The 17,078-nt window shown below is 33.5% G+C and overlaps 2 protein-coding genes across 2 annotated transcripts; both read right to left on the bottom strand.

Annotated features, from left to right (window-relative positions):
- Positions 1-479: 479 nt before the first annotated feature.
- On the bottom strand, positions 480-8,041 carry LOC130625947 (proteasome subunit alpha type-5-like). Its single transcript, XM_057441070.1, has 10 exons — positions 7,898-8,041; positions 7,751-7,817; positions 5,851-5,977; positions 5,631-5,698; positions 4,249-4,356; positions 3,111-3,169; positions 2,711-2,763; positions 2,530-2,579; positions 1,545-1,631; positions 480-668 (listed from the first exon to the last, which is right to left on the bottom strand). The coding sequence occupies exons 1-10, from the start codon at positions 8,005-8,007 to the stop codon at positions 588-590; spliced, it is 810 nt and encodes a 269-aa protein (XP_057297053.1). The 5' UTR covers positions 8,008-8,041; the 3' UTR covers positions 480-587.
- A 6,305-nt stretch (positions 8,042-14,346) lies between these two features.
- On the bottom strand, positions 14,347-16,814 carry LOC130625946 (gamma-butyrobetaine dioxygenase-like). Its single transcript, XM_057441069.1, has 4 exons — positions 16,130-16,814; positions 15,859-15,964; positions 15,556-15,761; positions 14,347-14,805 (listed from the first exon to the last, which is right to left on the bottom strand). Exons 1-4 carry the CDS (start codon positions 16,762-16,764, stop codon positions 14,487-14,489), a joined length of 1,266 nt encoding a protein of 421 aa, XP_057297052.1. The 5' UTR covers positions 16,765-16,814; the 3' UTR covers positions 14,347-14,486.
- Positions 16,815-17,078: the final 264 nt, after the last annotated feature.

The following is a 17,078-nucleotide window of genomic DNA, read 5'->3' as shown; positions in this document are numbered from 1 at the left end:
CGCTTTAACCGCTTTTCACCTTCTTTTTCGCATTTTTGCATGTCCGGATTTTTGAATACAAAACACTCAAAAAAAAAACGATACAGGCACGTCGAGCATTTTGATTCTGCTATGGATCAATTTCAGAACAGAACAGAGCGGTAGGGGAAAAACAACATAAAACCCTACAATGGTGTTAATCCACGCGCGTAGATCATTTTGCGGGTATTTATTTACGCTATCGTTTTAAAAATTATTGATATGCATGTTTTTTTGTGTATTTTGAAGAACACTTCGCATGCATGTAAATAGGAGATGAAACTTTTACCGACGAAAATTTTTCAATAAATGACCGACAGATTTTTCACAAGGTAAAAATCCGCGAAAAATTATACCCGCAAAACATTAAGGTTTGCGGGTAGATTTTCTTTATGCGCTGTAAAAAGTAGGGGCCATTAAATAGAATATTAGAGTATATATTCACTAAACAGAAACACAACTTTAACGGAAAACTTGATTTTCACAGAAAATTAAATACATTGGACTTCACAGCACTTTCTCCTAAAACCACATGATCTCATGCTACTCACACAGCATCCAAATCCCCACTATGCCATTTCACTTATGACAGCTTCGATCTCATCTTTCGAAAACATTTTAAATTTATCTGCGACTGTAATGGTTGCGAGCTAAACAAACAAACAAAAAAAGAGAATCAATTCACATATTATAGCACATTTCACTTTTTCATAACTATGTTTTGCCTACTGCAAAAGAAAAACGATCGCTAAGTGCAAACATCTTCGTTAAATCAAAGATTGAAAAAAACTAAAATTTTCCTGAGTCAGCACATAAAAAAGTATAACTAAGTATGAATATTTCTGTAAATATGTTCAAAATTTTAAACTGGATAAGTGAAAACATATTTACATCACGAAGTACATTGATAAGCCCTAAAACAGCGCCTCATCTATGTCAAATACAGCGTCTCATTTATGTCAAAAACAGCGCCTCATCTATGTCAAATACAGCGTCTCATTTATATCAAATACAGCGCTTTATTTATATCAAATACAGCGCCTCATTTGTATCAAGGAGATCACAATAAAAATAAATACTCATGCAAATATGTTCAAAAATATAAATCTTAAGAACCTATAAATTTTTTTATAAAAATCAAACAATCCATGGAAAAACTTCCAAGCTTTCCCCAATTGATTTTTCGCGAAAGGTAAACGTTAATTTAATGCAAAAAATAAACTTGACGTGCCAAATGTTAAACCTGTCCACTTTCAGACCAACCGTCACCAGGAAAACTCACTGCTCCTGCTTACTGCACAACAACAGCTGTTTTATGGAAAAACGAGACTTGCCTCGCTTGCCTTTTAATATATATCGATACACGTGTTGTATAAAGAGATAACCAGAGACCGTGATTAAGCAACGCAAACATACATATGTAGTTCTTCATCTCGCGGTCCCGCAACACATAACACAGCACGAACAAATCTGTATTTGGCGTTAACTTATTGCTCTAAGAAACTGCATTTGAACAAACTACTTACTTCAATATTGGTGGAGTTGAGTTTTTCTTCCATAACTTGTTTTAAAATAACCAGCGATTGTTTACACGCTTCTTTCAAAGTCATCGACTAAACGAACGTTTTAAAATATAAAGTCATCGACTAAACGAACGTTTAAAAAATATAAAGTCATCGACTAAACGAATGTTTAAAAAACAATGAAGTCTAATATTTCAACACAGAATTGGAATGCAAATGAAATATAAAACTGACATATTTGGTTAATAAAGGGGTACACTTTTTATAGAGGAAAACCTTAGTGCATGTCAAATTTCGGGGTGGCCACAACTGAAGTTTTAAGTAAAAATCATTCTAATTTTAGGAGATTTTGAAAATTTTTTAGAAGGAAATGAAAAGTCAATAATGATAAAGCTAATAAAATAATAAAGCTAATAAAATAATAAAATATAACAAAGCGATTGTACATTGCGACAAAACTTTGATAGCATTTTTGCACACAATATTCACACGAGCTGGCTGATACCGCGTATATAGCTATCTAGGAAAAGGTATTAATATACCTTATTAAAATGCATTACAAGCGCTTGTAAATTTTAAACACGAACATACAGTTGGTCAACAACGACTCCAGATTAAATTTTTACATTCTATACAGATGAAAAAAACACATCAACTTGTTTGCTTGACTGAGAAACCTAGACTTCCTTGTTATTGAATTCGGTGTTCTTTAATCTCAGAGTGAGTAAGGAAGGTAATGTTCGCAGAAAGAAATTATTTTTCAGATTTTTTCCATATCGCTACCAAAAACCTTGGTTCCAATTTCTATAGCAATATAACGCTAAATTTTCTTTTGACTACATTCTATAGAGGCGCAGTGAAATATGTCAAAGTCTCAGGGCTACATGTTTTTAATCTTTTAGAAAATTTTAAGCAGCCATTCTGGAGCTATTCCTGAAAGGTAAAAATCAATCACCGTTTTGAACATTTAACAGAGAATTTACTGTACCTTATGATAAACCTCTTGTAGTGTCTGTTGCGCCCCCTCTGATGCCGAACCTAAAATAGAGAGTTAAAACTTTTAACATTAAATGTTATAATTCTTTTTAACATTTATTTTGCAACAAAACAGAATCTAATAAAATTGCAATGGAAATGCAAAATGTATTTAATATTAACAATAAACATACCGATTGCTTTTGCGTCGTATTGTAGAAATGTTCCTGATGGATCCAAATGAAACCTATTATGTATAAACAAATTGTTATTGTTGTTGTTGTTATTGTTGTTGTTGTTGTTGTTGTTGTCATTGTCCTATTCTGTTCTATTTTTACAGAATTCCCAAAAAATGTTATGCATGGTTAGCAAAAAAAATTCGGGAATTCTTAACCTCTGCAGATTTTTTTTTCTACTTCTAATTTTGGGAGCAAAAAAAATATGACAAAAATGAAATTAAAGAAGTTACATCGGACAAAAAACTTTCGTATGCAAACCTTTTTAGTTAAAGGCAAATTGAAGGAGCTCTACTTAACCAAATAAAAAATGGGATGGTACGCAGTCTCATCTCAATCTGAGAACACACCAACTTACAATTGAGGTCCTTTTTCATCAAAGCCACCTATTAATAACGCTACTCCAAATGGACGACTCTAAATTGAAATATATAGAATTAATATATATAATATATTAATGTTTTAACAATGCCGAAGCTAAGATTCTACTGATACTAAGAATGTTTTAAACAGAAAACGCACAAACAAACAAAGTTAGAAAAAATTAAAATCACTTTTAACATTTAAACTACTTTGGCAAAATGCCATTAAGTATTTTTAAATAGGGATAATCCTTTTCTCTACGAAAAGCAAAAATATTAACCTTTGATGCGAGATAAGTATTAACAGTATATATAATTGCCTTTTAAAGAATCTTTTTTAAAAATTTATGACATGGTTGACATGGTTTTATTTTTCAAAAATTATGGCTTGGTTGGATTTCATCTGGAGGGCATTCAGCATATGTCAACTTCTTTCAAATTTACGTTGAATTAAAAACTATGACTTAATTCACGGTAACAATTTTCTTTTTTCATGTTGCATTTTATAAGCAATACGAAATTCTGGCCGAGGCTAAATCGTTGCATATTAAGTTTCCGTATCGTACAGACTCGTCTGTAATCTCGGAAATCTCGGAAACTAGTGCTGTTCATATAATCCCTGTTGTCCGTATTTCTCTTCTTTATTAACTCAGTTCAAACTGTTGTTTATCAATTGCGTCGTGTTTTAAAGGATTTGGGACTTGCGTTGCTTATAAGTTGTTTTTTCCAAACAGAGTGTATTTTGAAACAGAAAAAGGGAGACAAAAACTCTTAAAGCGCTTCTCTACCAAAAAAAGCTTCGTACTAGCTAAGGAGAAAAAAATCACTAAGCACTTTCTGTGGTTATTTATAAGGATGTAAAAATGGAATGGAAAAATGTTTTATTAGCAAAGAAATCAGGTGACATTGATGTTTTTATTTTTTTACGCACACTTCATTAACAGTTAACGTGACAAACATAGTGTCACTGTTTCAAATTTAGGCCACGAGGGTGAAAGAATTTCAAAAGTTTCTTAAGGTTGGTAAAACGTTCACTTTTTTTAAGTGTGACATTGGGAATACTGTGTTATTGAAAGTAACATTAAAGCAGTTTATAGGAACAATTTGTCAGTCAAAATATTTTAACATACATACCATTGCTCCTTTGTCATAATCTTTATTACCGAAAGCTAGAGCAAGATTCGAAAGTGACTGTGTTAGACTTTCTACTGCCATGGGTTCATTATAGGTAAACCAATGGTTCTAAAAGAAAAAGAAAAAAAGTTAATATTACTACTTTTCGACAATGTGTAAGCATTCCCTATTTTTAATGGTAATAGATTTTCTACTACCATCTGTTCCGGAAACCTATATAATATAACATGGAATTCTATACCATCCTATACCTAGGAGATGTTAAAATATCAATATTTCTTATAACCACATTTCTGTATCAAAAAGTAAACGAAAGGTTTCAATTCTTTCAAAACCTAATTTAGTCAAGTGGAATTTAGTGTGAATAAACAATGCTAATGAATATGCATTAACATGACAGTTTCTTTCCCTTTCTTCCAATAACACAAGTATATGTGTAGCTGACTTTTTAATGATTTTAGGTTTTTTTATTATATAATTTTTCGCCATATTTTAAGATTGTGGATCATTAAATGAAAGACACAATCAAGGCGGCTGTAAAACGGATCCGAAAATGGAAATGTCCAGCATTCAAACAGATGAGAGGAGAAGTTGAAATGCTGCAAACATGAGATGCTTGGAGACAACACATCATAAACAGAAACGTTTCTCATAGTACTTATTTTCCCTAAAAAATGCTGGAAAGTTCTGGTTTCCAGAGTAACTTGATTTTAAAGGTTCTCAAGGTTTCCAAGGTAAAGTAAACAAGCTGTGGAAGAAAATGCAGATGCCCTGAACCAAAATTTACGCTTAGGCTTTCCTGTTTTACTGTGTTTATGCGACATTTGTGTTTAAATAGCTTTAAATTCTTAGCACACACCTAAATTTCCCACCATTATGTCTTCACATGCAATGAGTAAAATGTTTTTTTAAAAGTTATTCAAACACGCATAATAACACTCCCACTTATTGTAGACATCAGCATGTAAAGAACCATCAGAACACATTCTAGAACACTGTTCTGTCTATATATACCATACAAGTATTAAAATAGTAGAAATTTTATTTATGTATACAAGTATCGTTTATCCATTCAGAAACTATTCAACTTTTTTCAAAATCGTTATTATGACAGCACTGTATTGAGCTTTCTCAAATCACATGTAAATGAAATAATGGTATTATTCTCAAAGTTAGCACATTTTTAGATTTATCAGTCGAGTATCATTAAGTCAGATTTATTATATGTCATAAGTTGGGTCGTTCTTAGCCAGCAAAACAAACAAAAGTTTTGACGGCTGAAGTGTGCAATGTCTGTTAAGCTTGCTTGAGTTTTGGAGGACAGCAGTATACCTGTTTGTGTTCTATTTTGTAATGTAAAGACCAAAAAGAAAACATTTCACCTGTCCTTCTACTCTTGCTTTGTCTACCATTGTTCTAGAATCAGCTATTAAACCACTCATTGCACAACCTGAAGAGATTTGAATGTTAAAAAAAAAATTAATTTCTACACGTCTGCCAGAAACAGAATATTGAACACAGTAAATAAACTTATACGAAAACAAAGTTTTTTGAACTTAAAAATTGATACTAAACAAAAACCTATCAATCCGTAAAAAGTACCTATATGTGAATCGACTTCGTATATTTTTTCAATGCTTTTTGGAATGATAAGTGGAGATGTAATTCTTCTTTCTACAGCTAGAACAACACCTTCAGAAGTTCGAATTCCTATTGCAGTAGAGCCAAGCTAAAAACATAAAAAAGGATGTAATATTAATATATTAAACTTTTCTTTTTAATTCATGTTTCAAGAAATGCTTTGAAAGCTAACAACAAACTATTTGCTCAGCCGTTAAACGAATACTTCCCAATTGGAATTTAACCTGAACTTCTTCATTTCTTAGACTAATAAAGTTAGTGTTATATATAGCTTTGAATATTGTATGTAACCCATCTGTAGAGTTTGTAAAGAAATAAAATCCCACTTAAACACCGTTTAAAATAACTTTTCAATCGATGTTACATTGGTGCATTTTGAAGTTATTTTCTGACTTCAGCTGATTTATGAGAAGATGAAATCATCAATGTGTAAGGCCTACGTTATGAAAGAATATTAAACTAAGGAGCCACGTTATTATCATTTTCTTGCCATTAAGATACCATAAAAACAACTTTTTATCAAAGTAACAAACAATAAATAGATAAGAAAATGAATAAGAGCATCAATCAATGTGCTTCGCTTTAATCTGTTAATACAGGGAAACTAATAGCTATATTGAAGAAGAACTACTTTGTTCATCACTAACATACTGCCAAGCAGCGAGCGGGATTCGATCCGCGGTCCCCAGACCTGGGAGCCGCAGACGAACCCACTAGACTAGGTGCGGCAATATGTTAGTGATGAACTCAGATAGTTTATCCGGATGGTGTGTATACATATAGGTGAATATTTATCATAGCACATCCGTATTTCATTCTCAACAGAGAATGCTTCACCCCGATCAGAGCTCTGATCATGACAGGCGAGTATAATGCGTGTAAGTCATATTGAAGAAGAACTACTTTGTTCATCACTAACATACTGCCAAATATTTACCTATATGTATACACACCATCTGGATAAATTATCTTAGTTCATCACTATCATATTGTCCCACATAGTCTAGTGGGTTCGTCTGCGGCTCCCAGTTCTGGGGACCGCGGATTGAATCCCGCTCGCTGCTTGGCAGTATGTTAGTGATGAACAAAGTAGTTCTTCTTCAATATGACTTACACGCATTATACTCGCCCGTCATGATCAGAGCTCTGATCGGGGTGAAGCATTCTCTGTTGAGAATGAAATACGGATGTGCTATGATAAATATTCACCTATATGTAAACTAATAGCTGTAACAATTATTTCAAACATTTTTGATTTAAACATTCTTGTTTACATCAAAGTCTGCAAGCACTTTTACATTCCCTGATAATCCATTAAAGAGTTAGGATCCAAAATTACCACTTTTATGCTTCTTTTTGCGTCCAAAAATTATCGAGAGAAAAAAACATTACAGGCATTCTGGGTATAGGTATTTCAGCTTCCATAGTTGTTAATAACAGTTTTTTTTACGAAACAATTTACATCATGAATTTGAAGTAAGTGAAGTAAGTGCTCATTGTCACTTTTGTTCTATTACACACTTTATATTTTCTAAAAAAAAGAACAGGGTGTTCTGTAATTGCAAGGAGTTTGCTTGTATACTTTCCCGTTATGCAGGGGCAACATGTTTCAAGAAAACAGGGAATAAATGGTACATGCTACCGATGATGGAACCGATGAAACCGATTTTTCTCGTTGTTTTGACAGTCTACACCTATCATTTGTTTTCTTTTATTTCGAGTTAAGTAATTGCAAAACATATTTTTTATCAATTTGCAACAGTTAATTGTTTTTTAAAGCTAGACGAAAAGAAACACCAGCATTATTTCTGCAACTTTTTACTATAAATATAATCTGATGAGAGATATCAATTTTATATACCTTTATGGCTTCTATAGCATACTCTACTTGGAACAATCTTCCTTCTGGTGAAAACAAATTAACTCCACTAAAAAAGAGGAATTTAATAAAATTAAAGCACTTATATAACTAAAAATGTATTTATGACAGAATTGATAAATTACTCACCGATCATATTCCGTCCTTGTAAGAAACATTGCTGTATATTGTTTATATCTATAAAACACAGTTTCCTTAACATTGAAATACCATAACAAAATCTTACACGAAGCTATCATGTCAATGTCGGTTTCTACGGATTAAAATATCATGCTACATAAGGAGAAAATCTGGTATATAAAATCCTGATTTTTTAGGGGTTTGGCAGGCACCAAATGGAATTTTGAAACCAATATTTTATTATTATTATCTTATTTACCAGACATGTCAATTCAATTGAGCCTGTGACACATGCATTTTCTTTACCTCACACAAGTCACATGCATTTCTTTTAAAAAAGCGAGAACCTCTATTTCCGCAAATTCTTTTTTCATTCGAGTCTCTCTCAATTTTACCCTATGTCTCACTCATCAAATCGATTTCACCCTTTTGTCTCAGATATTTTATCTATGTATACCAGTCCCATGTTTTTCTCGAACGCGTGGGTTTTTCCACAGGCTAACACTATATTTCTCAAATAGTAAAATATATAGTAAAATGACGATATAGGTGTGCGGAAGTGCATTTTCCAACAATCTAGTGTCCAATTTTTAAAATTTTCTTCACGGCTCCAACATGGATGGTGCCCCCGGGAGATAGCAACAACAAAAATTGCCACGCATTAGGATTTAGAAAGTTGGTGTCTCTGTATTTATGTTAAAATGATTGACATGATAACACATGTTAACACTTGCGTGTAAGTGTTGTAACACTTGTGTATGTGATCAAGTATCTATACTATAATACCCATAAACATCTGTCTGTCTGTCATGCAATGGTACTGCTCGTAGTGAGACATGTGTTATATGGTATAAAAAGGACGGGCAAACCTACAGGTTTTACCACATAATCATTACTTTACATATTTGATTTCCACAATCTGTCTGGAGAAAATTTTTTATCTTGTGTTGAATGCTATTCTTATCTATTTATATCTTTGCAACCACATTGAGCATATTGAAATGTGATGTTCTCTAAGAAAACCTCACACTTTCTTGGTTTTAAAAATACGAAATACTGTAATGCTTCAAATTTAACGCCCGGGGCGTTTATTAAATTTTTTAACATTTCTGGGGGTGTCTATTCGAGGAGGGCGTTTAAAAAATGGGGCGTTTAATCAAAGCATTATGATACAAATACTGTATGAATTTGGTACTTTTTTCTCCTTAAAATGAACAGTTTCTTAAAATGCATGTTTTTCACATTCAACCTAATACTAGTTAAGTGTTGTCCACTAACAGGAATATGTTGATCTTTAGCCTAATAATTAAGACCGAAGTCACTATCCAAAAATAAACACAACCTTTAACAATGGTACCACTCAAAACGGAAAGGACTCTGAAAGCATTATTTCTCCAAAGAACCTAAGAACTGTGTTTGTTAAGATGCAGGGAATTCCACAAAGAAAACAACACACGTGCTACACATCACACACGTAAATCTATTTTAGAAAATTTGCGTGTGTGCTTTTTCCATTTTTTTCCCTGGTTTATTTTACTCTTATCAGTCCCGTGAGTGTTCTTTAAGTGGTGTAAAAGTGCTAAATATATTAACAAAACACCTTAGTTCGTTGTAGGAAGTAATTTATAATAAATAATAAGTTATATAAATTACAGTACAGTTTGAATGTAATCAACCGCATACACGCTTATATCACACCTTTGCGTGGAGGACAGCAGTCATTTGTCTTTTGTTATAATTAAATCCCTTAAGGGTTTTGTGAGTTTACATTTGTGTGTTAAAAAACAATGCGCTCACGAAGAAATATCGGAGCAATTATATTTCTTGAAATAGCGAGATGCATTGTGTAAATGTATTGATAAGCTATTCCCTCAAGTATTAGCGTGAAGTAATTAAAAAATAAAAATCTTTTGCGAAGTTTTATAATACATTACGGGATAATGTATTGTTGATTAAATTACTTAAAAAGATTCCAGCGCGTTTAATTTAAGAAACATATGAGAAGCATTGTTCACAACTATTAAATGCAGCTTTTTGTTCTTAAACTTTTAAAATGCGATTTAAAAAAACATTTAACACTGCATTTAATTAATTTTTTTTTAAAAATTTAATTTAACCACAAGCAGTTATAAAATGTTTTTAATGATACAGTTGAAGCTGTCGATTAAAACCATTGATTTTTGAGATACAGTTTTTAATAGTTAAATGCTTAAAGCATAGCCTCAAGTGGCAACATTACCTACGCTGTAGAAAATCAACTTTTATAATTCCTTTGTTATTTTTTTTTATTTTATTTTACGCGAGTAAAGAACGTAATTAGCGCGTGCAATCAATCGCACGCCTGAATAGCTGTTGCTCATGTGTGAGCGCGCGCGCATGCGATCGCACGCGTCCTATGGAATTCCCTGAGATGACACTAAAACGTGGGGGTGGTGAAGTAGCGTGTTTACATGCAGTTTATATTTATATATTGTAATCATTACTCTGTATTGCTTATTTATAATGGCGTTATACCATGAAACTGCAAATGGCTAAAATTATTTGCAATGTTTTAATGTCCTAATTAAGAACATTTTAAAAGTTAGACCTGTGACCTGTGGAATGCACCTGGCTGGTGCAACCAGCCTAAGATATGAATCCTATTCTCTTGCTGAAAGTTGAAACTTACCTTCCATTAAAAAAAGGTAATTGAAACTCAATTCAAAGTATTGTACTTATATTGTATTTATACCTGTTTTGATTTGTTCACAAGATATTTGTTGCTAAATTTGCAAAATATTAGCTAGGATAGAAGCTTCATGTTGGTTGCCACCTTGTATCTTGAATGTTTATAAATTACTCCGGAGGAGGGCTTGCGTAATATGTGATAACTATCATGCGATTGTCATGGGTTTTTTTAATATTTGCCTGGCCCTCTCCCAATGCCAACTTTTACCTGGTGTTAAATCAATGCAAGACTCAACTAGCTTATCTGGTCTAGTTGTGACTAGTGTTAACTAGCTAGATAGCAAAAGCCAAACAAGAAAAGTAGCTAGTTAGCTAGCTAGCTAGAACTAGCTATCTCTAGCTCTAGCTAGCCTAAAACACCTAAGATACATATTTAATACTATCAGTATATACCTAGTTACAGTTAAAATGGCTGAAGTAGAAAATAAAAAAAACATTAGCGCATTCACAAAACGAATTTATTCTGTTTTAGTCATTCTCAGTGAAAAAACTAATCCAAAAAGTAGCTAATCCAAAAATCCTCCACTTATTTTACCGTATGTGCTCACAGCTCAGGTTACCATCTACGTACTTTTTTTGCTGACTTTGTGTTCATGCGGTAGGCCAGAACGCCCAGGCATGAAATATTCCGTAGGTAAAGGGTGCGAAGCGCCCTCAAATTCTGATTTTATATTTATTAATAAAATCGAAATAAGATCTAAGGGGGTGATTATGTGGAGAAATTCACTCCGGGCTAAATACTCTGTTCTCCATCTGGTGTCGCAAAAACAGACGTAAAACCCAGTCCAAACAAAGCATCAAGAATTAAACCAAGAAAAAAAGTTGCTTATCTTCTAGCATAAGTTATATGCACAAACAATATAAACATCGTCACCGTCTTCCATTGTGCATTGCTAGCCTCACAAATATCAAGGAATGTATACTGTCTATTATTTCTAGGAGGAGCAATGGCCTAGATGGGGAGTCCTAGAGTATTTAATTATCCTATCCTACGGAGTATCCCAAAGTATTTAGCAGACCCAATTAGGGTCCGAGTACATGATCCCGGGCATGTGCGATAAAGCTATTGTAGATAAGCCTTACGCTCTTCTGCATGGTCCGGAGACATTGACATATTAAGAAATATGCAACAATACACACTCAAGTATGTCCACTGATGCTAAGATAAGTGTCGGATCAATAAAAGACCCAATAAACGTACTGATACACTTATTAGGTACGTTCTGCATTAGTTTGTCACGCAGGGTACCTCCATCGCAAGAAATAAAAATGTATAGGGTATTTGGCTAATTAGAAGGAAGGAATTCTGGATCGATGGAGGACTGTGCAACGGTTGGATAGAATAAAACTATGAAGCAATAATGTGGTGATTATGAAACTTGTTGTGTATGACAAATGTAAGTGCCGACGTAGGCTTGCAATACAAGCCAAAGTACTCTTCTGGTCCTGCTCTTTGCAACACATTATCTATATTGGACATAGCTGTATATCTAAAGAATAATAGAGTTCTGTCCGTTAGCGGTAGATAGTTGGACCCAGGATATACCAAATAAACATGGATGTCTATGTCGAAATTTGGAAATAAAACCGTCAAAATATAACCTTAAGTCTATCTATTGAACTCTTCAGAGAGAGTGTAGAGTTAATTAAAAAGAAAGGTGACTTCCGGACGGTCGATGTGATAAAATGAAAAGATTAGAGAAAAAGCGCTTATTAAATCTACTGTTTTACCGTTGATAATCAACCTAGAAGGACTATGAGCTTGGATAAGCAAAAGGCGCGAAGGAACAAGCTTAAGAATATAATGAACAAGTTGCGTAAGCTATCGCAGAAAGGCGGGCAGGTGTCTGAAATAGAGAGGATGCAATTCTTAATATCTCATATGCTCTTTGTTTGGGAATCCCAGCTTATCTTCGAGATCGTCAACCTTTGTTTATTCTCTCTGGTTTAGCGTACCCTCGCGCATGCGTTCTTCTTTAGGCCTACTAAAATGTTTTTGACCCACACCCATTTCTTCAAAATGTTCTATAAATATCTGGCTAATCGAGACAGTTGGCTTGACATTTCATATGCTAGATTAAACCTCCTTGGCTAGATTAATCCCCATTATGTCTACCAATTCCATCGGCATAAAACGTGATCCATATCAAGATTTCAAGACGTTGATAACAATGAAGGGTAAAGGTAGCGTATTTAAGTGAGTCACGTACCAAATACGATCAAACAGAACAATACCCATACTTGGACATACTCAAAAATAGGACAGAACGATGTTTTTTTGGGAGTATTAAACTCACACACGAACACACAGGAAACAATCGTCAACAGCATTAGAAAAAGCATTGTAGCATTAAAGGTTAGCTTAATGAACTATACTCACATGCAATGATGCTCAAGCATCATTTGGAGCAGATCAGTACCCATTTTAGAAACCTTTAAATGAACTTTTCAAATGAAAATTATGTCCTATTTGTAGACTTTGGATCATCTGTCGACGACCCACTTCATGGAAGCGGAAAGCCTTTGGAGCGCTTGAATGATGGTATCACCTTACACATCACCAGAAAAACAGGCGACACAGGCAACCTTGAACCCAGGGCCTGTAGCGTTTTTTGATATGAAGATGAGCGCGTTTCATCCTCTCATATTTAAAAACGCTACAGGCCCTGGGATTGAGGTTCGCGACACAGTTACGTATACCTCCTGAGTAATTTTCTATTGGACTAGTTGGGAGCGAAGTTTTATAGTCTGAATGGATTGCTACACAAATATGTCCAACACGTTTTGTGAAGTACAACCTCGTAAAATAACAGAAAGCATGAAAGATACCAGGCTATTCTCACGCTGTAAACTTTCTTTGTTACTTGACAAAAGATGAAGATGTGCATCAAGTGTATGGATGCTGCCAAGGCTTTAACTTACTAACAATTTTTGTTCAATCTTCACTAAGGTGTCAAACAACTTCACGATCTTTAGAAATGAAATGTCGTTATTTTTTTTTAAGAAAAATACATCGTTCGCTCAAACAGGGAATGGTGATGGCTTTACCCGGAATAAAGTATTCTTCAAATGAAGTAAGTTTAAGCACAAATACTTCCAAATTAATTTAAAGCATATTGGTTCCCCGGGTCTGTGCTCACGTCCTTGGCCCTCGGTCCTCGTAAACCTAGGTTACGCAACATTCTTCAGAAAGGAGCGTTTGTAGAAATTATTAAGAATAAATTCTTTCTCAAGAGAATAATAAATTAATGGAATTTTTAAGCTTTTTGAATTCAAAAAAATGTAAAAAAAACTGGAAAGAGGAAAAGTATATTACGTTGATTCATCTATCTTAATACTTTACTTAAAAACAATTACCATAAAGCAGTATTAATCTCCATTGTGTAAGCTCTTTGACAACAAGTAAAACCTGCGAAGGAGGGAGGGAATTTGGGTGTTTAGAAGGTCTTATTACTGGAAATTGCACTGGTTATGCAATCTTTTCGCATCCCTTTCGGAAAAAAATGACTGATTATCTAAATACCTTTATTCTGTCACACACAAAGAAATTTCAAAAAACAAACTGAATTCGAGTCATAGGTTGTTACAAAAATTACTCACTGCAAGCTGTTATTTCACAACATTTGACATTTTTCAAAGTTAAAATACGAAGCTATTTTTTATTGACAACAACACTTCGTCCGCCCAAACTCGGGAAGTGAGGGCGCATGTAAAAAAAAAAACCCTTTGCCTCCTTGAGATGGCTGTTTATGTCCTCTCTGATGTTCGAAAAATCCTCGGAAAACGAGACTACGTTTACAAAAATCCTTAAATTACATGCATTACGCACACACACATTGGAAACAAATTTATCACAACTTTTATTTGTATCTTACTTGTCTTTATTCAACCTAGCTTTTGTTACCCGATATATTGACGCTACCTCGTCCCAGTCAAAATAACATCCCTCCAGCCATCGCGTTGTTGTGGTGGGATCAAACGATGTTCGTCCGTGCAAAACACGCTTGTTATTAAAAACCATGATATCTCCTGGCTCCATTTTATACTCAAGGACTTCAGAATAGTGCATGCGCGTAGAAACGTACAAAGCTTCATATGATTTAAAGACTGTCTTTGATGGAGCATTGACAAATGAGCTTCGCACATGATTATTGTAACTGATGCTTTGCACCACACCAAAGTCATCCAATCTAGAAATGTAAGTATTTTTTTTTAAGTCACGTAGGAAGAAATTTTGTTTTCACGACTGTTAAAAAAGAGAAGGAAACTGTGACATTATTTCAAAAATCGAAAAAGCAAACGTTTATAATTCTTGTGACTCGTAATATGCCTCGCTATCCTTTATTTCCAGTGAAACTGGTGTTACTTGCAGCATAATTACAGCAAATGTTGGTTTTCTTGAAAATAGTTTGCCAGTGTAACATGCGTTGGTCATAAATTTCGTCAGTTAAAATTTTTTGTCTCCTAGCAAAGAATTCGTCATTTTTAACCGAAAAAATATTTTAGCAGGGTATGCTTTGGGAATGTTTTTTTTTTGTAATATTAATTTCATTTTAAAAATGTTTAACGTATTTTATGCAAAAAAAATCATAGTTTTTAATTTAAAATAAAAACATTTAGGGATAATATTCTTGGAATAAAATATTAGTCAACAAGAAATATTAATCGGGCTTTAATTATGTCTATGAAAAATTTTGTGGGCAAAAATTTTCTTTGCTTGCCAAAAAAATGGTCTCTTTTAACCAACAAATTTTTCACTGTTGCAGTACAAGATAACAAACGGAAAATCAATGAACCTAATAGGCTGGAAATGTGAATTAAACAGATAAAAATGTTGTTTGCTAAATGTTATGTCCAGCATATTCTTTTGTCGCCCCATTAAAATTATGCACTGCCAAAATTCTCTTTATTAACGGAAAATAATCTAGCAACCAACTCACCCGATCACAGGTCTTTCAAGTTCTTTATTAAATTCACCAAATATGTCCCCACCAATATCGTTAAATTTGAATTTGACTTTGCATAACAGATCAAAATAGTCTGGGTATTGTTCCTTCAACCTTTCTGCTGTATAGAATCCATCACTTAAGTGATTAACACCGGAATCTTTGCCATCACTTTGCTCGATGCAATGAAGAAGTTGAATCTAAAGAATAAAAAATATGAAGAATTAAATAAAAAGGTTAAGAAATAAATAAGCAAATGAATAAAAGGTGAACGCAAAAGAGCCACAAAAATCTTACCCCTGGCTGGTACTCTATATATGGTAGGTCAACATGTAGTGGCAAATAGCCTGCCGTATACGCCAAATTGTTTGGCGAAGGTTTGTTCCTGACTGTGAAGATTTCACTAAAAAATTAATACATATCTGTTCATTATTTTTGGCATAAAAAGACAGGGTCATGTGATTGCAAGATATTCAACGGCTTGTAAAATTAGGTACATTATAGCAAATTAGGTTTTAAAGCATTTCGGATGATTGGTTTGTCAACGTACAATAATGTTTGTTCTTACCCGTAATGCGTTTTCTTCATGTATCCGTAAGTCATTTTATCTGTTATCCTATTCAAAACCCCAGATTCTGCAGGAGCCGATTTAATAATACTCAAACCCAGTGATATCAAATTTTCAAAATGTTGCAACAAAGTTTCATCGTTCTTCATAAGGTCGTCATATTCTATGTAAGGCATGTTTTCTTTTATATACTTCGACGACCATGTTATCCTTTTGATGTCTTTGAATATGGTGGAATTAATCTTTTCTCCTTCGTTCGGAAATTTCCTTTCCTTCAGCCATTTACTTGAAAATTTGCTGACGTGTTCATCAGGCCATGTTATGGTAACATCTGAATTTGATTTGTCCAACTGAACTTCCTTTGGTTGTATGCTTAAATCGATAGTTTTTACAGTATCGAGTAATCTTTGTTTTGAATCAGGATGAAAACAAGTGGAACATTGACAGTTATCTCTGAGGAATATATGTGGAAAATCACAGATTTCGTTATCATCCCAAGTCATCCGAATCATTTGATTATCGATAACTTTCGCATCATTGATGTTTCTGTTGACGCATGATACGTGAATGTCTCGCACAGCAATGCTATAGAGTTTTCTCCAGTTCTTTTGGAATGTGTATCTTGCTACGTTCATTTTAAGAAAGTATTAAGGAAACTCTCCGGTCTTCGTAATTTTGTATCTAACTAATAGAATAATAATAAAATAATGTTACCTTTAGATTTTTATTTGTTTTAACACGATGAAATCTGACGCTCATTGAAAGTTTTTTTTAAAATAAAAGAAAATATTGTTTCTTAAAATAAATTTTAATATTCTTTTTTACGTCAAACTTAAATCGGCTGAGATTATTAAAAAAAAAACATTAAACTACCATCACAAAATTTGGCACAGTTAACAAAAAAGTATGCTGAACACAATGGTGACATAATAATTTTGATTTTTGTCAC

Source organism: Hydractinia symbiolongicarpus, chromosome 14 (assembly GCF_029227915.1).
Source record: "Hydractinia symbiolongicarpus strain clone_291-10 chromosome 14, HSymV2.1, whole genome shotgun sequence".
Lineage (NCBI taxonomy): Eukaryota > Metazoa > Cnidaria > Hydrozoa > Anthoathecata > Hydractiniidae > Hydractinia > Hydractinia symbiolongicarpus.
This window is presented reverse-complemented; position numbering and strand designations above follow the sequence as displayed.